Below are 25200 nucleotides of genomic sequence, written 5' to 3' on the forward strand. Positions count from 1 at the left end.
TAGTTATAATTAAACATTTATACTAAGGTAGTGCTGTGCAGGTCGGTTCCACAGTGTGTTAGGTGGCTTTTCAAAACTCAGTAATTGAATGCTGATCCCTGCCCTGAAGAGTTTACAGACTAGGAAATCAAAGCATAACACTTGGTATCTGTACACCAGGAATTAAATAAAGACCACCACCAGTTCATTTCCTGGGTCTTTGGACTAGGCAGCTCACATAAACATCCATTACCAGAAATAGTGGAAATTTTTAAATCAGCAGTCTGAACTTTCCTAATCCACATCTGTCCAGCTCTGTTCGAATTAGTAGCTGGGACAGTAACTACAGCATGCAATTTGCACATGCTGCTGGCATCTTCTTGTCCAGTGTAGATTATTCTTGGCCCAAATACTTTTTAGCAATCATTTTGAAAAGACAGCGAGCACACAAACGGAAACATTTACTGCAAGTCAGTCAGTTCAGGCCGTGCAAGCATGAGAGAGGCTGCCAATGCATGAGGTCGAAAGTCAGGCAACAGCAGATCCTTCTGTCCTGAATCTCCAGGACAACCCCAGGGAGGCATCAGTACATCTACAATGCAATGCTAGCACACGTCGGCTCTTGGGCAGACCATGGCCACATACAAGCCTGTGGCCTATGTGGCGTTGCAAAGCCACTAACCCACATCTTTTTCTATGGAGATTAAGAGTTACGCAATGGTGCAAATAAAACCTCTGGCCCCAAACACACAGGGGCCATCTCTGTCCCAGATCCATCCTCAGGGAGAATTCTCTACATTCCCATTTTCCTGCAGGGAAGGACAGGCCTGGGAAGGACAAGTCCTCCTCCTACTCACCGGACTGAATACACTCAAGAAAGTAAAAGCACAGCCTCTAGGATTTAAAAAAGGGTACAGCAGTGGCCACACTTTCAATGATGGCCAAAACCTGGATGGATTAGTAAAAATAGACTATTATATCACAAATTCAGTTTGCTGTTTATCAAACAAGCTCCTAAAACAGATGCACTGACTTTGTTACTATACCTGTAGGAATTTCAAGCACCAAAAAATACAAAGACACTATTAGTATTTCAGGTTTTTTTAGAGTTTCCTGGCGTCTTTCATGCTATGAATGCTCAAGAGCTTTCAGCTGTATATACTCCACATAAAATCTTAGTCCAGAGAAGCCTGAAAGAATTTTGCTGTTGATTCAAATGAACACACGTTTTCCACTTCTACCTGCTATGTGCGTATCTATTGATTTATTAAACATGGAACAGCAACTATAATGGGGCATGATCTGTGTTCATCTTGATCCACTTAATTGTTCTGTGAACACCTCAACTTTAATTTGTTGGCTTTTGAGCATTTAAAATGAGTAACCTTACTATTTATTTCTAACTTTTTTTCTTTCTCGAGGGAAAAGGGAACCATGGAAAATCCTCAGTCACTAGATTTAAAGAGCTTACAAGTTCCAAAAGCTTTGCAAGAGATTGGGAACTGCTTGAAACTGCAGTTACTGAGGCTGCAGAGTTTACAGAATCCACCAGATCCTTCCTGCAGAGTTTATAATCTGCATGGCTTCCTCCCAAGGTAACCAGCATCCACTCTGAGGTACAGATCATTTCCCTCACCCCTAGAAATTCACCCCTCGCTTTGGCGAGCCACTGCACGCTCAGCAAAAAGACACTGCCATTTTGCAGAAAGGAAGAATGGAGACAGAGGATGGAGAATATTTCTCCCACAAAGTGTAGGTAACACTGATATGAAAATAAATTCTTCGCTTTTTGAACAAAACCAGTTTCCAACAATAAAGCAAGTTCACACCAGGGAAACTGGGGCACTGTGATCCAGCTCTCTTTACCCTTTTGCAACAGGGACAGTCAGGCTCCTGACAGTTCGAGACTGACAGGAGATCTTACCAAGCAGAAAAGACACCTATCTGCTGTAAAGGCTGGGAAGTTGCTCCAAGGCTTGTTCCAGAAGTTGCCAACGACCACAGTCTTGAACCTTACTTGGAAATATAGTAGGATGTACTTAGCAACACCTGGCTGGGCCATCTGATAAGGAAAGAAAAATAAGTTATACCTGCAGTGGTTAGAAAAACAGACCAAAAGAAATATACTCTCCAACTAAATACAAGACATAAGCTACATCTGTGTAGAGAAGCACTTGTCACTGCACTCCTAGCTCTTCCCCTGGAAAATACAGTCAAACCTCACAAATGGAAGCCCTTAGTAATCCAGCTACAGCTCTTTTACAGCTGGCTTCTATGGCACATGTGCCCACTTCCTGAACCTTCAGCGTCTTGCTTAGAAAGCAAGCCTCCTTCTGCAGCCCTCCTTCCTCCCACCCAAAGCATAAGGATGTACACACAGCTAAGTATGTGAGCTGTACTGTAAGCTATCCAGCTGAAGACCAATTCAGGATACCTTAATGCTTTTGGGGAGAAGGAGGGGATGAGGCAGGGGAGCACATGCATGAGAGGCCACAGACACCTCGTGTGTTTCCTCAATACACTGGCAACTGCATCAACATCAGAAAAAAATGCACACTTGAATGAGGAACAGCACACAAGTATTCATGACCTGGATGTTTTTCATGTTCTCAAAACACAAAGAGCAATGAGATGTGATGACCTTAATTTAATGAAGAAAATACAGTCTGTGTAACAAAAAGAGGAACTTAAACCAGGATCTTTCCCCTACCCAAAACTGTGAGTGGTTCAAATTAAGAAGGAAGTAGTGCTGCACATTGGAGCAAAATCCAAAGCAGTTCTCCCTTGTCCAAGCCCTAATGTTACCAGTGTGAAGGAGTCCAGCCTGAGCACAGCAGTGTTTATTGCTGTGATGCAAGAGTTCTGAGCAAAGCACTCCCAGGTACCGATACACCTGAACACTGACATCACCTGCTGTATGAAACAGGACTAACAAGGGCTCCAGTTAAAGCCAGCTAATCACACACAATAAAAGCAAAGGCCAGCTACACTTCAACGCAAACTTTTGTTTCTCTCATCCTCAGACAGGAAGCACATACCTAAATTAACTAAAAAAAGTTTGTCAGCGGCTGATCATCCTCCATTTTCAAAGGACAGATGACGCAAGCCCCCATTCCTAAAACACCTACGAGTACATTTGTGCTGTTTCAAGAAAGCACATCCTAACACCTGTTGAAGTATCTACCAGGAGATGCCAAGTGGAGAAGTTCTACATGTATGAGAGGCTGGCCATTCCACTATTAATCACAAAATACCTTTTTCTTTTAGAACCAAATTAACAAGTCACTTGGGCACATCACCACAGAAAATTTCCAAGATGCTTAACACATTTTTTACCCAGAGCTGACAGAAATTACACTGTGAAGTCACTTGGCCATTGTGTGCAAGCACCTTTCCCACACTTTTTCAGAGGCCTACAGAAATAACATCCCTTGTGCAAATGGATCTTCAAAGAAATTTCAGAGAGCAGGATGTGGGGATGTCTTCTTCAAAAGGAAAAGGATCTCTCAAAATCTTGAGATAATATAAGTAAATAAGATTAAATAAAAAACATTTTTACTCAGGAAGCTTAGATGCAGGAAAACTAATTTGAAAGTTGCATTCCACATGCTTCTACGGGAAGACCTGCAAAGGAGACAGAAGAGGTCATCAAGGCCTGAAAGGCCTCTCTCTCTAATGGTCCTTGGAATACCTGTTTTAGCTCAGAAGCCTAACAACGCCCTGGGGGATTTTGACAGTTTTTCTTTTCCCTTGCTGTAACACCTCTGTGGATGGCTGGGACTGCAGATGAATCCTGTTGTTGAAACAGCTGCCTCTCTCTACATCTTTGAAGAGGTATTCAGATTCCCTTAGCCTTACTTAGTTGAATCACTCTGAATAAACAGTCACCACCCATCAACTACGTATTCTTGTACAGTAGCTAGTCAAAGGCAACGACCTTTATTGATTGCTAGGCTGGCCAACCTGAAAGCTGAAATGTTATTATAAAAAAAAAAAAAAAAAAGAAAAAGCAGGATACACTTGAAGGCCTGTGTTGTTTCTAAAGGCAGCACAGGTCCAGGCGTTGCTCAGTGACATCAGGACGATTCCTCTCTGACTGCAGGAGGCTGCTCTAACAGGTTTCATACCAGCACAGCCACAAGCCAAGTATCCCACTGACTCTTCTCCCATTTGTCCAGGCCCTTTTCCTTGTTCCAACCTTTTTCCGCCACAACACGTACGAGCCACCCAACAGGAGCCCAGAGCATATGCCCCAGCTGGCAATTATTTCTACTCTCAATGTTTCTAATAAAGCATTAGCACAAGCTCTAAATAAGTTCTCTCACCCTGCTTCAAGTAAAATGCTGAAGGAAGGAGGGTGAGATGCTGTGGTACTGCTGTCTCAGAAGTTTGCACTCTTTTAAGTCACTGGCCCTCAAATGTTGCTATTCAAAACAGAGTGGTATAGGGTGAGGTGGAGGGAACACCTTCAGGTGGGAAAAACATCACTGGCAGACATCAAAGATAAGCCATCATCAGATTTCTTGCACCAAAGAAGAACAAAGAGTCAATGCTCCTGAAATTCCTGTTCAGAAGTACCCCAGAACAGAGCCAGCACTTCCCACCTCAGCCAACCTCACCTATGTTCATTTGTAATCAAACACTGATAACCAAACGTGGCCTGGCAAAGCTCTGCAAGTTTCAAGCCAGTCCTGGCTCCACACAAATACCTAACTTTTCAGTGTATCACCGAGAGTGACATTCCCAAAAATACCCAAGTCCTGCCTTTGAAATCACTGCCTGTAAAGATTCTTCTAAATATGCAGGGGGGGTGGGGGGAGACGGGGGGAGCCACAGCTCCCATAGGTGCTGGTTTATGTAGGATATTAAAAAGAAAGCAACAACCAACCAAATAAAATAAAACAACGCACGCAGAGAAAGGATTCCTCATATGGCTCCCCAAAAGAAAATCTGTTTTAACTGCTGAACAATTAGTCCAGTCAAATCTCCCACCCCAAAGCAAGAAAAAAGCTGTTGCACAGTCTCAGAAGGCAATTCCTTCTCACCTTCAAAGTTTACATCTGCTCCTTAAGACACTTTCCAGCAAAGCTGCAGGGTACCTGAGCACCATCCATGATAAAGCTGTTCTCAAAAGAACATGAAGCAGTTCCTGGCCCTTTTCCAAGATGTAGAATACTGTTGAAAAGGCATATTTTAAAGCTGTAACCCTATGACTGTCCATCTTGCTTGAATTCAGAAAGGAGCTAAAAGACAGAGAGCAGCAAGTATTCTCACTACCATCGGGAGAACGAAAAGCAGCACTACCATCCTCCTCTACAGACAATTATCTCCCAAGAAAGAAGCTACCATATCAACAAGGCAGCCGTCGCAAACTGGTCTAGTAACACGGTCCAGTAATACACTCATTTCAAAACAACCTTTACCGTGCTGAAAGAAGAAGACATGATTTCACATGTTTTAAGAGTGTACACCTAAAACAGAGATTTCCAAACTTAGGCATCATTCATCAAAAAGTTAAAAGGGGCTTTTTCCACACATGCATAGATTTCAGACTAACAGGATTTACTTGTTTTCTGCCTGTTCCTGGGGAACCTCTGCAGTTTCTTTTTTCCCAAGACTGTCCCTACAGGCTGCTATCCAATATACATCAACTGGAGCAACAGATAACTCTGGAAGGACATTTGCTAAGGGCACAAATTGAGGGCCCGATGTTAGTAAAATCTAGGCATACTGAGGGAGGGTAGAATTACTCCTGTATGTAGATAATTTGAACATTTGACACAGTCCCCTGGAAAGCTTTAGTTATGCATCTAAGTATTTTTTTTCAGATGTCTTACTAGCAAAAGGTGTATTTTAAGTCAATTAAAAAATTATTGCAACTTAAAAAGTGAATCCTTTTCAAAAACACTCAGGTTAATTTTAGCATCCTTCTGTTTAGCTGCTTAGCAACACTTATCCTATGACCTTCTAAGCACCACCTACTTTTACAAGGGATAATGAATATAACCAAAGAGATTCATCTATATACAATGTAAGTACCTCAACAGTTTTTATTTAAATGAGAAATCCAATCCAACTGAGAGCAATTCAAACTATTTCTGTTCAAGCAGAAAGTTTCACAGACTAAAGTCAAGCTACTGTTATGACTGTAGTGTTACTTCAACATAGGCAAAGTGATAATATCCTTAAGGAGTGAGGAAAGCAGTACAGAAGTCAATGTTTGCATGCTTTGGGAAACACTGCATTTGTCTGTGGGGATACCAAAGGAGATCACACATACTATGAACAGGTAATGAAGAGATTCTGTTTTCCCAGTTTTGAAACTTGAAGTTATCTCCCAATCCTCAATCAAAACAAAAAGCCATTTGGTCAGAGGGTCACTGAATATTGTAAAGAGTTAAGAATGGGCACACAACCTGGCGAGTGAAGTCAGAATAAGATGCTTCATTACACTGAAATCTGCCATTAAAGCTTCAAACACCCAGGTCCAGGCGGGAAAAAAAAAAGCAAATCAAAAACCCAGAAAGACAGTCAACAAACAGCCTGCTATATTATGTCTTAATACCAAGCCAAATATATATTTATATATTCTTTAGGATTGTTAGTTATCAAAAGAAGTGTGTAAGAGTGGCTACATAAATAGTCACTTCTGATGAGCAAACAACACTTTGACAATTAGAAGCTGTCTGTGAAATGAAAGCAGAGTAAAAGTTTACTCGATTGCACTTAAAGGATGATATTTTTCCAACTCATGATAGGAATTCAGTTCCAAATACGAATGCCAGGAGGAGGAAGGTGAGGGAGCAAAAGAGGCCACACTCAGTTGAGAACAGCTGCCCTGAAGCATGAGAGGCTGGATGCATCTCTGCCGGCAGGTGAGGGAGAGCCCTGGTACTCTGATTGATTGGATGATGGATTCATGCTGTTTCTGGGTTTCTAACAAACAAAAGGGCCTATTCTTTCCTGGATGTACCCAACTCCCGTTAAGGCTAATCGGCATTATGCAGGCACACCAAGAAAAGACTATATACCCTTAAGTCTTCAAAGAGAAAATTAAAACCTAAAACAAATATGGCTGGCCTGACCCTGAGTCACTGCATCCCTTTCACACACGCTGACCCTGTGGAAAACAGGAACTGCGGTAACAAAACTCGGTGCTTGTGTCAAAACGACCGACCTCAACGAAAAAACTTCAGCCATCCTAACAGCTGTCTACTGTTCGCTATAGGGGTGACAACACGGTGTTATTTAGCAACTGCTCCTCTTGTTCATAAGCAATTTATTTTCAAAGGCATGGAGCTGGATGTTGGAATGGGAGGAAACACCCACTGCATTTGCTGTCTCTCCTAGACCACTGCCCCCAAATCACACTGAACTAGATGTTTACTTTCTCGAATAAGTAAATACACTTGATCTTATCTCCAAGAGAAGACAGGCGAAAGAGGGAGTTGGGATTAAAACTGAATGGTTGGTCTCCCCCCCGCCTTCCCTCCAGCAATCAGCCCAGCGGCTCCCGGGCAGGATGCTGGCTCCTCGGCGAGCAGCACCAGAGCATCAGCTGCGGGCCGGACACCGCGGCGCGGCCGTGGGAGGGCGGCGGGGCACGGAGGCGCCCGGGCCTCCGCGGGGTGCGCAGCCGAGCAGAGCGGCCCGGGCAGGGAAATGTGCTGAGCCAGGAGAAGCGCTCTCCTCCTTCTGCGCAACCCCGCGAGGATGCCGAGCAGGCGAAGATATCGCAGCCGAGAGGTGAAACGGTGAAAATTATTTAAGAACGAAAAAAAAAAAAAAAGAAAAAACCCAAGCGTGCGTGCAGAGGGAGGCGGGGGAGAAGTGCAGGGAGAAGAAGCCAAAGGAAACTTATCTGCGACATGACAAAGTTCAATCCACCGCCCTCCCTCCTCTGCTGAAAAAAAAAGTTGCAGCATCTCGGCGCGCCCCGCTCCCCGCCCGGCCCGGCCCGGCCCGGCCCGCGACCCCCGCGCCCCCTCGCCCCGGGCGGATGGGGCGGGGGGGGATGCCGAGCCCGTGTGTTACGAACTGGGCAGGAGGAGCTGCCTCGCATCCTCAGCGCGGCCCCCGCGGCGCCGCCGGGGGTGTCCGGCCCGTAGCAACGGCGATGGGGAGGGAGCGCAGTCGCCCAGAGACGGGGCTCGGCCGGCTCCCATCCGCACAGGGCACCGCGCCGGGGGGGGCGGCCGCCGCACCGCCCCAAACTTTGTTTTCACCTCAAACACCGCCACTGCAGGGGGAGGTCACCTCTGCCTCGCCGCTTCTCCCCCCCGCCAAGATGGGGCTGAGGGGGGCGAAGGCCCGGACACCCCTCCTCAGCTTCGGATGCTGCCCGGCTCCTTCCTGTAGTGGTGACGCCGCCCAGGCGTCCCTGCCCGCCGCTGGCCCCGCCGCGTAGGGATATGTTCCTGGCACCGCACAAAGGCAGCGGGACGGGGGGGACCCACGGGGGGCAGCGCCCCCCGCCCTCCCCAGGCACGGCTCCCCCCCGCCCCCGCCGCGCAGGCCGGGAGGGGAAAGGACACGCACGTCCCTACCGGGACGGGGGGGAGGAAGGCGGGGGGGCGGGTGGAGAAAGTGGAGGAAAGGCGAAAAAAATCAAATAAAGTAAGAAAGAAGGGTTAAAGAAGAGAGGGGAGAGGTACCAGGGGGGCGAGGAAAGGCAGGCGCGGCCGTCCGGCCCTGCCGGGGGAGCGGAAAGTCAGCGGAGAGATGCGCGGCGCAAGCCGGTTCTACCTGCGAAGAAGGGGCGCCTTCATCCCAACTTCCCAGCTCCGGCGCGGCCCTCCCAGCCGGGAACAGCGGGCAGGGGCCGCCGCGGGACCCGCCGCCACCGCCGGCAGGAAAATAAGCCCGAAGGAAAAGTTAAAAGGCAAGCTCGGGAGACGGGGGCGAGCCGGGCTAGAAGATGTTGCTTCCTCGCAGCCCCATCCAAATTGTGGCGGTGGCTGGTTAAAAATAAACTTTGCAGCAGGAGGGGGGGGATGATCTGGCCGGATTCCTGAGCTCAGACGGTTTAATATGGATGAGCATCAGGTCCTGAAGGCAAAACGCCGCGGCTGGTGCCGCTGGTTGGTAGAAAGTCTGCAACAGGGAAGGGGAAAAAAAAAAAAAAAAAAAAAAAGCCAGGAGCCGCGGAGGGAGGAGAGGAGAGGGAGGAGCGGGGGAAGGGAAGAGGGAGGCTACACGAACTCATCATCATCTCCACCGCTGCCAGCCAAACTTTTTTCCTCCTTTTTTTTTTGAAGGAAACTTTTCCCCCCCCTCTAACAAGCATTTCATTTTTTAAGTAAGTCGCACGACCAGCCGACACGATGCAACCTCCTCACCCCCGCGCCTGCCCCCTCCCAGAAGTTTATTTTTCCTCATCTTTCTTTCTTCCCCCACCCCCCCCCAAGAAAAAGAAAAGAAGAGAAAAAAAAAAAAACAACCTGATCCCTCCGGAGTTAAGGCACGCTCCTGCCCTTTGTGAGGGAGCGCGGCGGCCGGGCAGCCCCGCGGTACTTACGCCGGACTTTGCTGGGGCTGGGCTGCTTGCGCCGCGACATGCCGGGAGGATGGGCCGCCGGGGGGGCGCGGGGGCGCGCCGGGGGGAGCGCGCACGGGAGGGAGCCGCAAACTTGTTCCGGAAAAAGGAATCAAAATGGCGTTTCTGTGGATGTGCAAAGTTCATCAACTCCGCGCTAACTTCCCGTCCTCCGCGCCTCCCTGGAGGGGAGAGATGGGCACGGTTAGGGACCCCGCCGCGCCGCGCTCCGCGGGCGCCCCCGCCCCCTGCCCGCCCCCGCGCTGCCCCGCGCACCCTGATAAGGAGACACATCACGTGTCGCTCCGGCTCCTCTCCCGGGGACGCGCTACCGCGGCAGCAGCAGCCTGTTGCAAATAGCATCTCTAACTCGCCCTCGTCGCGGGGAGGGAGGGGCGCCTCCAAGGAGAGGAGTGAGCACAACTTTCCCCCCCACCCTTCCTCCGTCCCTCCCTTCTCCGCCCGGCAGCGCAGCAGCGGGATGCCCGGGGCAGGCGCGGGGGGAGCGGGGGGGCGGCCAGGTGCCACGCGGCGCCCCGCGCCCTCCCGCTGCTCCGGCGGCCGCGCCCGCGGGGCTCTCCCGGGCGGGCCTGGCCGGCCGCGCTCCCGGCCCGGCGTGCGTGTCCCCCGGCAGCCGGCCGCTCTCCCGGCTCGGGGCTGGAGCGCATCCGGAGCCGCCGGTGGCGGTGCCTCGCTGCCGGCTCTAAGGAATTCACCGGGGCTCTCCGCTGCCGTGGAAATGTCTGTGCATCCTCCTCCGCCTCCCAGCCCGGTGCCTCACCAGGTACAGCGGCCGCGGGCAGCAGCCCGCTGCTCCGAGGGCAGGAGTCAGCTTCTGGTTATGTTTGTTTCCTCAGAAACTTTTCGTCCTTGCGCGATTTGGGTCCCCGCAGGGGTCAGTCATCCATCCAAACCTAAAGGACACGTTAAATTTAACAGGACCGTGAACATCACAGGAGCAGGAGGTGCAAATGCTGTGTCTAGTCACAGGCGACATGCGGCTGCTCGCACGTACAGGTAGTTAACACTGTGCACGGCACTGCATGCACCATCCTTCCTGTCACTCTCCCTGCAGTGGAAGTTCAAAGGTGTAGGAGAGTCAACAAGTGATGGAGAGGTGCTCAGAGTCGTGAGGATTTCACTGTAAAGCCAGTACCAGTTTAGAGTTGTGTGACAAATAATAACAGTACATAAAAACAAAATACCTGGCAATACTCCATCCTGAAAGCTCGATAGGGAAAAAAAGAAAAGTAAACCAACACTGCTTCAGAGGACTGCCCTAATGAGTATAGGAGGAATCAGTTTACCTTTAAGGAAATGGTTATTTACACTATATCTAGAGCTACAAAAACTAGGCCTTTTAAAGATGTTATTGGTGAGGTGGAACCTGGACTCTCTGCCTGTTTTTTAAAGAAATGAAGTCATGGCCTCTAGGCAACAGGTTTGTGCCAGCTTACATGGTATCCTATCTCCTGATTGAAAAGGGCTTCCCATGGAAAAGGAGGCTAAATTCCAGGTATGTGGCAGTAAGCCCTCAACTGACTCTTTTCACAGTTTTGCCTGTAAGATGTCATGATTAACTTCATTTGCACCATTCTTTTCAAATACTGATAAAGGCATACAAGCCAGGAATACACAGGTCCTGTCTCAAAGACATGAGCTGTGATTCATATCAGCAATAATCCTCTCCCCTTCTGGACTCCCAAGTAAAGCACCTGCAGGTCCGGCGAATTGGAACTTGGAAATGCCACAACTGCAAAACCGAAAGGTACACACGTGTATTCAGAACATGAAACTGCAGCTTTAACCTGTGTATGTTTGTTGTAGTGGTTTCTGCAGGCTGAATTTTTGTCACCTGTGTTCAATACTGAATTCTACCCAAGCACACTTGCTGACTGACAGCAGAGCAATATCATAGTTTACCCCACAATATTAGTAACAAACATGAGAAAGCACATTCTCATTGTTCTAAGGTTCTTATTTTATGAAAAAACAATCACGGGAAGCTGTTAAAAATAAACTGATAGCAAAGTGTCTTTAACCTTTTCATCTCTGTCCCCACTGTACCTCCTAACCTGCAGTGTCAGAACTGCTGGTAAGTTCAGCAGCTTTATAGCCAGCTTGCATGTTCACTTTGGTATCTCTTGCAGTCAGGCATCCAATTAATCAAAAACCTGAGCAGTTTATCCATCTCAGGCTCAGCCCTTAAAACATTCAGTTCATATTGGAAGACTGCTGTGATTGAAGCCTGCCTGGCACACACATACAGACTCATGGAGACTGGGCCTGGTTTGCACAGCCATTTACACAAGTGGCTGCAATTGAAACTGGTGACAATTCCTGAATGGGTAATCATATTTGGAGGTTAGCAATGCATGTCTCATTGACCTCTGCCTAATATTTCTAGAAATAGTCTCGGAGGCATTTTGGACTACCTCCACGTGAAGATTCCCACCCTCGATGTATTTTTTAACTTTGGAGGTTCTTAAGAGCCCTTCGATGTGAGAAGTTTAGCAAGCAGATAGATGGAATAGAAGTACAAGTGTTTCTCAATTCAGCATCTGAAATCTGCTCCAGAAAGGTGGAAATGTAAAGGTCACATTGGAAAAAAATAATTATTTTAGTGCTTGGAGAAAATACGTAGATAATTTTTTATAGCATTTATGTTTCTAGCATCCCTGTTCCTTCAGAAAGATGGAATGAAGGATGAACCAGTACATAATGCGTTACATTAATACTAAAAATTAAACCCACCAACAAAAAACCCAGTGATGAAAAAAAGTTATGTAATAACTTAAAAACCCCATTAACGACCAGTGTTTATAAAATAATAAAAAGTTATATGTCTTTTAACAGTTTAGGAATTAATTATAATTCTGGGCTATGGCTGGGCCAGAGAAAGCAAAATAATTCAGTTTTCCAGCTTTCTGTCATTTGAACTTTTATAATGCATTAGAGGGGTAAAAACCCACTGTGGTCTAGTACTGAATGTGAACTTTTGAGCAAATGGTTCCTTTTTTATTACTTATTACAGTGAAAGAGAAGGTAGAGGTAATTCTTGTCTAATAAACCCCACTTCTGTGAATAACTCTCCCAAAATGTTACATGACTTACATGACAGAGCTATCCTCTTCACTCTGTACTTTTTACCATTTGCATTACTGGGGTTTATCCCATCTCCTCTGACCACTCCATGACAGGCTAAGGACTAAGGCATTTTTTCTCCTAGGACTATTCATAGTTTCTGTACTTTCTGGATATTGAGATGTGAATACCCACAGTGATGGTAAACACACTAAGGGGCCAGAAGCCTTTCTCTAGCTTCTATGTAACCCTCACACACCTCTCTGATCCTTCACAGTGATGTTAAATACAATGAACAATAGTAGAAATAAAAACAATAGTTTTGTGAAGGTGTTTAGTGTGTTACCAAATTCATTGACACCACTGGGTGACATAGCAATGTTGGTGACAAAAGCCACCTGCTGTGGTCCCAAGAAAAGGACAACTTGGCCCCCACCCACAGTTCAAATATCAGAGATGCTGATTAAAGGTATTCAAGGAGAGAAGAAAAACAGGATATGTAGCTTATATATGAAGGCCACAACTTGAGGATGTCTTAAAGCAGAGAGACTAAAGCTAACACTGGCATTAAGAGAGAAGTTAAAGGTTAGCTAGAAAACCTTTTTTCCCCCATCTTATGAGACACTATCAATGTTCTCTGGTTTAGATCATGGTATTTAGAAGTTACTGTAATTTCTTGCAAATTTACACATCCCTTTCAGCCAAAGCAGCTTGGAGTAAGGCAGTTCTATGACTAACCAGGAGTATTTTATATGGTAAGAGGCAGGACTTCACGACAGGGCCCTGACTTTACAACACCTCATGACTGCTGGGTGAGGGCAGCTGCCAAGCTCCAGCTCTCTCACCCTGATGTGTGGCTGTCCAGCCACAGAGGATGTCAGAAGCATTTGAGGCCCCATGCCCTGCCTGAGCTTGTGCCTGCACAGCATCCGGAGTCCTCTTGCTGCCATCCTTTTCCTGATGTCCTCACTTGTGCCAAGAGGGAGAACTCGGCTGAAATACTAACACAGGGAAAAGGCTGCTTGGAGGATCAGAGAATACAGCCCTGAGGGCTTTGAGAAATAAGTCTTTATAAAACCTAAGACCAGAAGAAATTCTTGCACTTCCTTTATGTTTCAACCAGTTATTTCTTTAAATGAACAAACATGCCACTGCTGAGTCTCCTCACGGGTTGATTTTTTTTTGCTTAGAGGGTTTTTTTCCTCCAACTGAGACAGAGGTTTCTTGAGTCAAGAACCCCTTAAGAGCTAATGCAGAACTGACAAATGTGACCACCATAGAGGCAGGGTAATTATACAAAGTAAAATGGGGAAAGCTCAATTAAATATATTTCCTATAAATTGCTTGGAAAATTAAACCTGATGAATTTGTGCACTGGAAAACTACACAGAATAACATATCACATAAGCTGCAAACTCTCTCAGAGCATTTGTCTGAAGACAGAGCATCCTACAGCATTCCCATTTTCCCCATGCAGGGAAATGTGATACACCACTGTGCTCAGCTACCTTGGCCTCTGGAAATTGGGCAGCTGAGGAACAAGGGAGTGGTGGAACTTGCTCCTGCAACAACCCCACCCACTATATCCAAGGGCAGCTTTGGATGAGCAAGGCCAAAGCTTTAGTCCAAACTTATTTTAAGATTAGCCTTTACAGAGTGAAAAAGCTGATGTATCCCAGCATGCTTAAGCACTTTCCCTCACATCCCAACAGGCTGGTAGTGACAAGGCTGGAATTAAAACCAGTATTCCCCCAAAATCCTGGTGTAGTTCTCCAGGCAGAAAGCCATCCACTCTGGTGGGTGACTGCTCCCAGCAGACAGTATGTTAGCGATAACAAACAGCAAAAAGAAAAGATCGAGTGTAAGTGTTCGCTCCCTGTTTGCTCTGAGACATTTCAACAGTGCAAAACAATCCTTGATCTGACTCACCTAGCCAGCCAAGACTACCTCTTGGCTAAGGATTCATATGGAAATATGAAGATAGTGTTTCTGAAACCCACACCACTTTTTCCCCCCATAGATCACAGCCTGTAGGGCATATTGCAGGACTGCTTGAAGTTTCTGGCTGCAATAATTGCTGGTCCCATCTCCTTCTCTCTTTTCACTGTGGGAGTCTCCAGCAGATGGACACAATGCAGAGCAGCCCTGCTGCTGGGACTGGACCAGCTTGATGAACTAGTCCCTTTCCTCAGCTCTAATTTTCAGGATGTAAAAAGTAGCATAAACTATTCCCCTAAACTATTGTAACAATAACCAGTGTTTCTAAATCCTTTCAGGGGAAGTTCACCAACCTAAACCTATTCTTTCAGGATACACTGTGAATGGCTAAAGGGATAGTCAACTGACATATCCTTCAGCCTTATAACCAAAACAAACAACAGGGGCACAAGAGTGTTATTACAGTTTTAGTAACAAAAGTTCTTTAAAGAGGAGTATTTAAAAATAGTATGTTTTAAATGAATAAAATTAAGTAAGATTCCCTCCTGCAGATTTAATTACTTTGCAAATTTTGGAACGGCACAGCCTACTTATTCCTCAATAGACTGTTTAAAAACATAGCATGAAAAAACTAGCAGGCAGATGTTTGACATTTACATTCTCAAGCAGTTCTGTGATCACTAAGGTAGAGCCTCAGAAACAGGTTGTATAATCCATGTGCAAGCGTGTCTGTGTAGAGACGGAGCGGGTAAAAGAACAATAAGCAAAACTACCCACTGCAATACTTTCACTTGTTTTAAAACTTTGCATTGTTGCCCAGCAGCTTTTGTTGCCTGGCAATGCAAAAAAACACAGGTGTGCAAAAAGAAGTCAGTGTTTAATGCCCAGCTTGTGATTTGGTACTGACATGTTTCATTCTTATTGACCACCCAGCCTCTCACACCTAATTGATTGTTAGCTTAAATGTGATTATTTTCCCTCCTGAAGGCAAGTAGCAAGCCAGCTGTGTGTTTCCCCATGTCTCATTTGCTAGGGAGAGTGCATTCTGAAACCTCTCACAAACAAAATAAAGGCTCATGTTAACAGTGACTTCATGTTCAGTTGTTCAAAGGGCTGCAATAGCACCAGAGGATACAGCGGCAGCTAAAGGAAGGTGCAAATATCCAGCTGAAGCATCACTTATTATCTTTTGGTATCAAACTAGAGATGGAAAACACCTGATATCCATTCTCTGAGGCTGACAAGTATTTTTCTAAGCAGTATATTTTTCAGTACTGTCTTGGTTTAGCTCTAAGTATCCTCAGTTATGGAGAATTCAACAGTTTCTGTTGGGAGCTTGGGCTGTACCTTGCTGATTTTGCTGTTACGACATTTCTCTTGATTTTTCTAGCCCACATTTTTATTTTCTTAACTTCATGCCACAGCTAATTATAGCTTACAGGGTGCAAGTAGAAAAGGGGATAGGGAAGAAGGAAACCAAGCAGCCCAGGGAGAAGATGGTAAGCAATGCTTTGAGATGCACCCACAAAGCAGCAGAGAGGGCCAGCAAGCAGCACAGAAGTGAAGAAATAGGAAGTGAGGCAGCAGTCATGAAGAAAGTATGCAAGGAAGCAGTTACCCTGCAGGGAAAGAAAAAGCAGGACAACCTTCAAGGGCAGAGATTAATGTAACTTGGGGGAGGCTGCAGTGATAGGATATGGGGAAGAGGAGAGAATTACCAGGAAAAAATGGCCAGTGGATGCAGTAGGCAAAGAATCAAGGAGGAGGCAGAAGAAAACGGTGGGGCTCAGGTAAATGAGCATGAAAAGAGTCTTTATGCTTTTGTACCTATTAAATTGTGCTTTGTGCCTCCTTAAACCAGAAGCAAAATTGCATTGGGTCAGGTCTATTCCATAAAGTTCTGTGGGCATATTTACACTGATCAGATGTGCAAAGGGATATAGTTTGCAACTGAGGCTGAAACAGAGCTGCGCTACCAAAAGCAGTGAATGTTCAGAGTTATGCAGTCAGAACCATACTTTCACCAGCACAGCTTGTGTCATTCAGACAATGATAAGATAAGCCATGCTGGCAAAAGCACAGTTTTGCTGTTGTAAATTGTACTGGGGGTAGATATACCTCTGCTGCAGCGTATAGGGGTGTAACTACACCAGGAGAGCTCTTTGCATGTCAAAACAGCCATGCTCTACTAACAGATTGTCCATAATGGAGACACGATTAAGAGAGGTAAAAAGGAATTCTTCTACTGACATGACTTCCACAACCACAGCAAAAACTGTCAGCACAAGGTTTTTCCTGGCAGAAGAAGATAGCTTTTTAGACCAGAGGGGTGTAAGATACAGACATATTTTAGATAACTTCTGAAGCTTTCATACAGGAAAGTATTTGCTTCTACAAAAAGAAAACTCAGTAATGGCAAAGTGTCTCAATATTAGGGCAATGTGGATAAGAGCATTTAAGTCCTTTTGCCTTTATTTATCATTCAACATTCACTTGTTTCTAAATAAAGAATTCCTGAGAAGAAAGTATTCTCAACAAATTTTTCTGCATTCCTGTCTTCAATTTGGATAACAGATAATATGCCCCATAATCTTCTTCCCTTCTGTGCAATACAAAGAAGGTGAAACTTCTCTTAGTGAGCATATAGGGAGGAAAGATTTGGTAGATAGATAAACTTTTTTTTTTTCCCCAATTACTTTGGTGGTCAGAAGGGACTGTGCTCAAACTGAAATGAAACTTGAAAAGGAAAAAAACCCTAAACCGCTATTATCAAGATGAGCGCAAGAGTGCTGTTACCTGAAATGATTCACTGTATGGAAATCTCAACTCTTGAAACAAATGATTTCTAAGAACAGGGCACAGACATCAGCCTTTTCCTCAAAAGAACTCCAAGTAACTAGAAAGGGCAGAAGACATTTAAACTCCCAATTTTCATCTTGCAATCAGTGTTTACAGCAAGGATTAAATCTCTTGGGATTAATGTCTATGAAAATATCCTGAAGTCCTAACAGTCATGCAAAATTTTTCTTGAAATCTCTTGTGAAGAGGTACTAGACTGCTGTGGCGCTCTAAACTCAGCAGAGAAATAATCTTCTGAGCTATACATTTTGATTAAATGGCAACTTCAAATAAGATTTTCTCTAATAATTTCCTGAACAATCTTATGTACTCACTTCACCTTCTGAGCTTGTTTCGTTAGGCTGTTTTCCTCTATGTCCTTTCCCTTGCAGAAGTGGCTGAAGGTAATTCTTAGAGTGCAAATGAGCAGCCTGAATAGTTCAGCAAAATGATTTTTTAAATGGTTAAATGCAAAGAAACAACAACAAAAAAAAAAAATCCCAAGAGAATTCCTGAGGGTAGAGCCTAACGTCACTAGAATAAGAGTTACACAGCAGACAATCCAGGAGGAGGCTGAGGAGAACACTGCTAAGGTGTCCAGTGGCACAGTGGATTGGAGCACTGTATTCTTACCTCTTGAGGTTTGGATGTAAAGCCTGATTTAAAATACACATAAAAATGAATGTGGTCAATTCACCTTAGAGCCTTCAGAGCAGTGGTCCTCACGTAAAGATGAGGACCTTCTGCTGAAGGACACTAATGCCCTCCCACAATTGCTTATCCCCCTACATACACATACACACATGCTAAATAAGGCTAGAAAGCTGCATGAGAGCTCTGACTGAAAAGTAAGATTGCTTTTGTTTCCTGTTTATTTTTATCTGGTATTTATAGAGTTTTGCTATGGTTATATGCAATAAAGAACTGTGTAGTGAATATTCTCCTATGTGACTTGAGATTCAGAACTGTGGTTTCTGCTGTAAATGGGAGTGATTCACCTCAGAAGAACTGGTCTGTTGTTCTCTAGGCACAGACTTAATCAGTAAACTCCTGCCTGATGTTTTTCTGTTGATCCCTGGTCCACCAGCCAATGGACACAATTCACCACAGTCCATACAATTTTTGGGGGATAATCTCAAAGACAGATCCACAGATGATGTTCCTGGTCTAGACTCCAGGTTACTGACACAGCAGAAGAGAGGAAATATTCCCTGTGCCAGCTTGAATGCGGTGATTCAGTAGAGCTGGTATCATTAGTCCTGTCCTATGATGAACACCACATTACCCAACCACACTGGAAAAGAATGAGCAGGCTCAGATTTCCTATCTGGAAACTGACAGCTGTTGCAAAACTTGGTACTTGGAAAATACTGCATGTAAATAGGAACTGCAGCAAAATCTTGTGGCAGTAAATTGAGGCTAAATTGGCATAAAAGTGGTGAGTTTTGGAGAGCTAGGACAACAATGGACTGAAGAGAAAGTAAGATGGGAGTAGTGTATCATAGTTCAGTATCCAAAAGTTTGGTAGCATGGAAATTAATCCAGACAGTTCCTGGCATGATTTTGGGCTAGTGCTGACTGCAGAGGACTGCTGTACAGCTGGGGTACTCGTGTGAAAATGTTAGCAGCATATGTAATAAAAACCACTGAACTGGAATTATACAGAAATAAGTTATTATTGAAACACAGCTGTACTTCGAACAAAGCGTTGAGGAATTTATAAGACAATGATTTGCCAAAGGGAACAGCATCAACTTATCTCAGCCAGAGAGCCACAACCAGTTCCTGTGGCTGCTCCCCACCACCGAGCACAAACCCCACTTCCCTCCAGCAATGAAATGGGGACCAAAAGCTTTAATTGCGTGGTGTGCTCCACATCAATTCCTCTCCATTGATGTCCTTTCTTCATATGAACTAAAAACACATGTCAAGTGTCTTGCAACTTTTTCATCCTCTTTACCCTTGCTATCACTCTTATCATATGAAAGTTGATCACAAGTGAATTGTAATTATTCAGCTAGCAGCTAAGTGGTGAGAACATCAAAGCACAAGAATGTTTATAGGGTTAATGCATGATTATTTTAGCATCCCAAAGGCTTTGGAATGTCATACCATCCAATTATCCCAGGGCTATGTGAGAAGAGGGAACTTCATGTAATTAGGAGGGGCTAAACTAAGATTCCAGGATCAGTAAAATACATCATGTCACCATTCACACTGCCAGCTGTTTCTCCCCAAACTTTACAGAACATAAAACTACATTTTTTAGACTTTAAAAAGTGAAACAAACATGTAAAATCAGACTGTAGGATTAGTAATTAAATTTCAGTTTTTAAAGAGAAAAATCTTTTCATTTGCCAGACATCATAAATATACATATCAGATCTGCCACTTCTGAATGAGCATGAGATCCATTAAGTCATATGCTCTATTTCTGCTAGGAACCAATACTTCACCCATGTTCAATAAATTTTAAAAAAAGGGTGGTTTTTTTTTCTAATTAGGATGCCTGTAGTCAGCTGTTTGATTCTGTATTTTCTAGGCACCTACACAGCCTGATTTCCAGAGATGTTGAGCACATTCATTGCTTCTGTGGCTGCTGAGCAACCCTGAAACTTAAGCATGTGAGTACGAATTAGATGCCAAACTAGTAATCCCATTTTAAAAATTAATAGCATGATGAATATAACCAGTTCTGCAATCTCTGACGAAAATAGGATGAAAATGAATGGAAATATTTTCCTGCATCTTGGGATTAGTTTAAAAGTGAAACTTGGTGAGAAATACTCATTTAGAAGCCTCTACAGTTTGAAAAATTTGCTGCAGCATGTTGAAGTACTTGGAAAACTAGCACTAAGAAAACAAGTTAGATTCTTCCCAATGACTTCTAAACAGTTGAGGAAAGTGCAGGAGGCCACTGTGATTAAAGGGAGATAGGAAGATTGCTGTGAACACAAAAGAAAAGGCTTTCAGGAATACAAGTAATATAATGAAGAAATAGGTTGAACTTTAAAGAAGATTGACATAAGTAAAGAGGTGTTTATGTAATGTTTAGGATAATTTGAAAAATTATTTTAGTAAGGTCTTCTTTGATTATCAAGCACCAATAATGATTTGCACACAGAATGAAAAAATCATCTTCTAAAGAGATATTCTGCTATAGCCTGTATGCATGAAAAATTAGAGGATGGAGTCAGCCATCTAAGAACAGAATACAGCTTCCTGGTACAGTGGGAAGGGGTTAGTGTGCAGAGAACAGCAAAGAGAGCTGTTAATAATCCTGTGTAACAGACATCCCCTTGTAAATGTGACCTGCAAACACCTTTAAACAGTCCAGTAATAATAGATGTTTGCCAAATACTTCTGAATATCACAAGGCTCCATGAGTTATTAAATAAAGCAGTGAATAGCCGTGCGCTTCGTGTCTTTGCAGGATTCTGGCAAGCTGCTCTTGGTGACGATGCTGCATGCTCTCTGCTGGCTGTGCCTCGTCCTCATCCTTCCTGCAGACCTCACAGCACCCACAGTTAGAAAGATAAATGTTGAATTATTACAATGCTCTCCATTCTTTGGGGCCTACTTTTCATTTCAGCCTTTTATTTATCACTTGGCATTCACATTAACTCTCCAAAGCAAAATTCCCGATCCCATTACACGGACACACTGGTCCATTGTAGGAATATATAGAATTATAGTATCATCCACCCAGTGCTTTCTGGGGCATTCTTTGGAAAACCTGTGTCTGACCTGGACAGGACCTGGAGGTAAAATGGTGTAAGGATGAAAAGGCTCAGCTTCAGATTAATAAAATGTACAACATGTACAACTGTTGTGCATCTTACACAGACTGCTGCTTTGGTCGAAAATCATATTTTAGGGGATGAGTTGGAGAAGAGTGAAGATGCAATATAATTACTTTCCTCCCCTATCCAGAACCCTATATCTGCATGTGCATTTCAGTTGCTTTAAAAACAAAACTGAAAATATTCATTAATAAATTCAGATATCAAATTAAGGAGCAGTGTCTCTGGTATCAAAGTTGTTTACATGATCCAGTACAATGAATTACTATTATTTTTTTAATTGGGAGGATTTGAATTCCAAGTTACTTTGTGTTTCTCATAAAAAACCCCTCAGTGTCTTGCTGGGCATATTCAACAGCAAGAAAATAAAGCAGCGTACCTGACAGATCTAAGTGCTTATAAAACTGTTCCTCAATTATTCAACGTTTGTTACATCCTACAAGACCAGTTTCTGAGGCCTGCTCCAAGAAAAGATAAAGTTACAGAAATGCTGATATACCCAACTGTAAGGAATTCCAAAACTGTGTAATTCACCTACTATCAGTTTTCTGTACAATATTAAGAGATATACAGAAGCACTTAGTAATAAAATAGTAACACTTAAATTACTAGAAACCATCCTGATTTCAGAGAACAAAGGAAGAGATGCTGTTTGTACAACATTTAGTACTTCCTCGTAAGTATAGACTGTCTTGAGGTTTATAACTGGCTAAAAGAGAAATAGCTTTTTTTTCTCCCTTATTGCAAATATTTCTGCCAGGATCTTGACAAGATCTGAAGAAGACCACAGTAATGATATCATGCTGCACAAATATTTTCTTATCTAAGATGCTATTCTACCATAGCCAAGCTTAAGAGTAGAAGATGCTAACCTTGAATAAACTTCTGCTGCTTTGTGTGTACTAATAAGGTGCTGCAGAGCTCTCCGTGCAGTGATACTCATATGTAACACTTTTGCAACAGCTCTGGCTGTCTAATTTCATGTCATGTTCTTCACCAAGAATCTTAACTCACTTTATAGTAAAACAGACAGTTTTGGGAGCACCATTGCACAGCTGAAGGAACTGGGGTGGTGAGAGGGCAGCTAACCAGCAAGATGTAGAAAGGCCAGGAAGAGGAGCCCCCTCTCCTAGCTCTGGGCCTGCTTATACCAAAAGTGTGCACTTAAGTGCATGAAACAGAGTAGGCTTCCATTAAAGAAGGAAGAGAAGTGTGAGCTGTATAACCATGTTTAAAGAAAAATGTTTAGAAATTGCAGAAATCACATCACTGACTGGTACACTTCTACAGCTTCTGAATGCAAACCAGCCTGTAGCTGGACCTCTGCTCTACACACACTGATAATAAAAAAAGAATCTGCTGGTCCTTGACAACTCAGGAACAGACACAAAAATAAATATTGGGAATGATGGATTGGTGCTTCTTGGAAGGCAAGCTGTGGGTTGAATAATACAGAGGGAAAAAAAGAGAGAACACAGAGCAGGAGGTAAAAGAAGGAAAGGTTATGGGAAGGGATTTTGCCTTGTCCAGTGCTTTTTTTGTGAGGTTCACTCCTGACCTTAACTTCTTGGGTGAAAAGGCCTCGTGACACAGCAGAGCTGGTGTGCGTTTGTCACATGGAGAAATAATTTGAGGAGAATGTACAGGTGTTTCCTGTGTTGCAGAAATCATCTCTAGAGAGACTCTTGTTTGCGATTACTCAAGACTTCAAAGAAAATACCAAGATGGATGTGTAAAAGGTCCTGCCAATACCAGGATCCACCATCTATTTCCTAGTTACTAAACCAGACACAGACACAGCTCCCAGGAATGCCTAGGAGGAAGCTCCATCAACAGCAGCTCTTCAAAACAGCCCTACATGTAAGGATGATTCTTCCTTTACCATTCCCTGCTGGGTAGCATCCCTAGTGAACATTTCTAGAGTTGGGCCCTACATTTTTGTAATACATTTCTCTCAATAACCTGATTTTTCTTAAATTGTTCTGCTGCTGACCAGCTGTACTGGAAGGCTCTTACTCTCTAGCAGAATTTTAGTCTTAGCTGGTATGCTTCAAACCCAGTCCCCCTCACTCCATCAGGATGCTACTATTTGTTTGCATCAGCTCCTGTGTCAGGAAGCATCTCCTGCAAAATAACATCTATGATTTCTTCTAAATTTTATTATTTTGGCTTTGCGGCACTCAGTTCTGATTTTTCAGAGCAAGCTGTACACAATGAGACCGTGCTTTTCAGAGGTGCTGAATAACCCATTCTGACCTGAAATGCTTTGCTACACATCAAAAAATGGGATGCTGAGAACTACTGAGAAATCTGTGGTTGGAAAACGGGGAATCAGATAGGAAGCTGGTGTGCTTTGCGAATTCCATATCCATGTCTTCCCTCCTCAGACCTTCAGTGCAGAACAGGCACTGCCAGGTGGCTGCAGAGGAGCTGATGTGTCAGGCAGGCGCTCTAACTGTGCCCTGGGCTTGGGTGGGAGGACCCGTGCACAGACCTGTGACCTAAAGCACAGCCCTTTTGCAGGAGAGAAAAGAGTACACCCTTGGGCAATGAAACCTAATTTCACTCCAAGGAGTGTTAGTTAATAGGAACTCAGAGAAAGCAGGATTATACCACAGTGACTGTTTCCAATGAAGTACGAAATGTCTGCATCTGTCATGGTCCAGTCACTGCAGAGCCTCTCCCGTGGGTGTTGGCTGACTTACAGTGAATTAAGATAAGGGGAGCTGGGTGGGTAATTAAGGCTTTTATATGCATGTTTTGAAACAGGATCCAGTAAATTCACAGCTAAAATTTTGAAAAAAACAGAGTAGCTTACGCATTTTAAGTCCATTGTGTTCTTACTTACAAGATGCAAATCTTCTGAGCTCTTGCTGTAGCATCTCGCTGGAAAAGGGGCTATACATCATGAAATATCTTACTTTTGTTGTTTGTGACACTACAGAAACCAGGGAAATACGTTTAATGAACATTCTTCTTGTTCAAAACATTTCAGTAGCTCAGCTCTGATATTGTTTCAAAACTGTTTTCTCAAGGCCCTCCAGCACATGGCGTTACGAAAAAAAAGTTGTCAGACTGGTTTTAACACATCTTGTCAATACTGATAAGCAAAAAGTTCACTGAAATAATTCCCAATAAGATACATGTGGGGATATACCTTTCTTAAGGTTTTCTTGTTGCATTCAAACTTTAGGGAGACCTGTTGCATTCCAAGCTTAAGTAGCCTCTTTCAAAGTTATTGAAAAAGTACAAGGATGTGTCAGATGCTGTGCTGAGGAGAGTCTATGTCACATCCTGTTAACCGTGTCTGCTTTTAAACCTGTTTCATAACTGCAGTGAGTGGCTGACAGTCTTCAGCTGCAAACAGCTTTGAAACTACATGAGTGGAGTTCCAAAAGAAAACACTGCTGTATTTTGGTTGCTAGAGGTAAAACACTCGATAAATAGCTAGTTTTTCTTAATTAAGTAAACGATTTAATCTTGAGGCTGCTTTGCTTAACAATGCCATCATTAAAATGGTAATGGGCTTTGAGGTCCTTATTCAGCTGGGTATGGCATCCTACCTTTGCTGCTATTGTTTCATCCTGTTTACACAGAAGTTTCTGCAATTCAGTCTGGTAAGACCAAGATACTAACCAAGGAACTAAAGCTCAAAAATAGCATGTGGCTAAATCTTCGAGTCTATCTTAATAGGGTCCAAACTATCCTCCTCTTGAAGACACACAGGCAGTTTAGTAGGATGCAAAATGTTTCCTCTGCTAGGTAGAAGCAAGATGAGCTAATATATTTTTTTAAAATTATATTATCTATTTTGGAAATAGATAATTTTAAAAAGCCAGGACATGCTAAAATTACTCAGAAAATAAGAATTTACTAAACCATGCACGTTAGCTTGCTAACATGATTTGGTAAAAATTATTACATCTTTTTTTCCCTTTCTAATAACCATGGGACTCAGCTGAAAAGCTAGAAAAAGCCCTATTCAAGTAGTGGGGTTTTTCCCCCTCCTGATTTTCCAGCGTA

The 25200-nt window shown here is 43.9% G+C and overlaps 1 protein-coding gene and 1 long non-coding RNA gene across 7 annotated transcripts in view; one reads left to right on the forward strand and one right to left on the reverse strand.

Annotated features, from left to right (window-relative positions):
* The window catches only part of RREB1 (ras responsive element binding protein 1), a 122235-nt gene extending 112316 nt beyond the window's left edge, over nucleotides 1-9919 (reverse strand). Inside the window, exons 1-2 of one of the 5 annotated variants that reach the window (XM_032116031.1) lie at nucleotides 9791-9907; nucleotides 9497-9696 (exon numbers count right to left, since the gene is read on the reverse strand). In XM_032116031.1, coding sequence (XP_031971922.1) covers nucleotides 9497-9536 — 40 coding nt within the window. In that variant the 5' untranslated portion in view covers nucleotides 9537-9696; nucleotides 9791-9907. Of the gene's footprint in view, nucleotides 1-8724; nucleotides 9073-9419; nucleotides 9439-9496; nucleotides 9697-9790 lie in introns of those variants that run through there. The other 4 variants (XM_032116041.1, XM_032116068.1, XM_032116059.1 and 1 more) reach the window with 4 other exon arrangements.
* A 199-nt stretch (nucleotides 9920-10118) lies between these two features.
* Nucleotides 10119-22067, forward strand: LOC116447205. Of its 2 annotated transcripts, none has more exons than XR_004241515.1 (3): nucleotides 10119-11282; nucleotides 19917-19998; nucleotides 20808-22067. It is a non-coding gene; the product is annotated as an uncharacterized LOC116447205 (long non-coding RNA). The 2 variants fall into 2 exon arrangements; XR_004241516.1 differs by having other exon boundaries at nucleotides 10119-10298.
* Nucleotides 22068-25200: the final 3133 nt, after the last annotated feature.

The sequence above is a fragment of the Corvus moneduloides genome, chromosome 1, assembly GCF_009650955.1.
Source record: "Corvus moneduloides isolate bCorMon1 chromosome 1, bCorMon1.pri, whole genome shotgun sequence".
Lineage (NCBI taxonomy): Eukaryota > Metazoa > Chordata > Aves > Passeriformes > Corvidae > Corvus > Corvus moneduloides.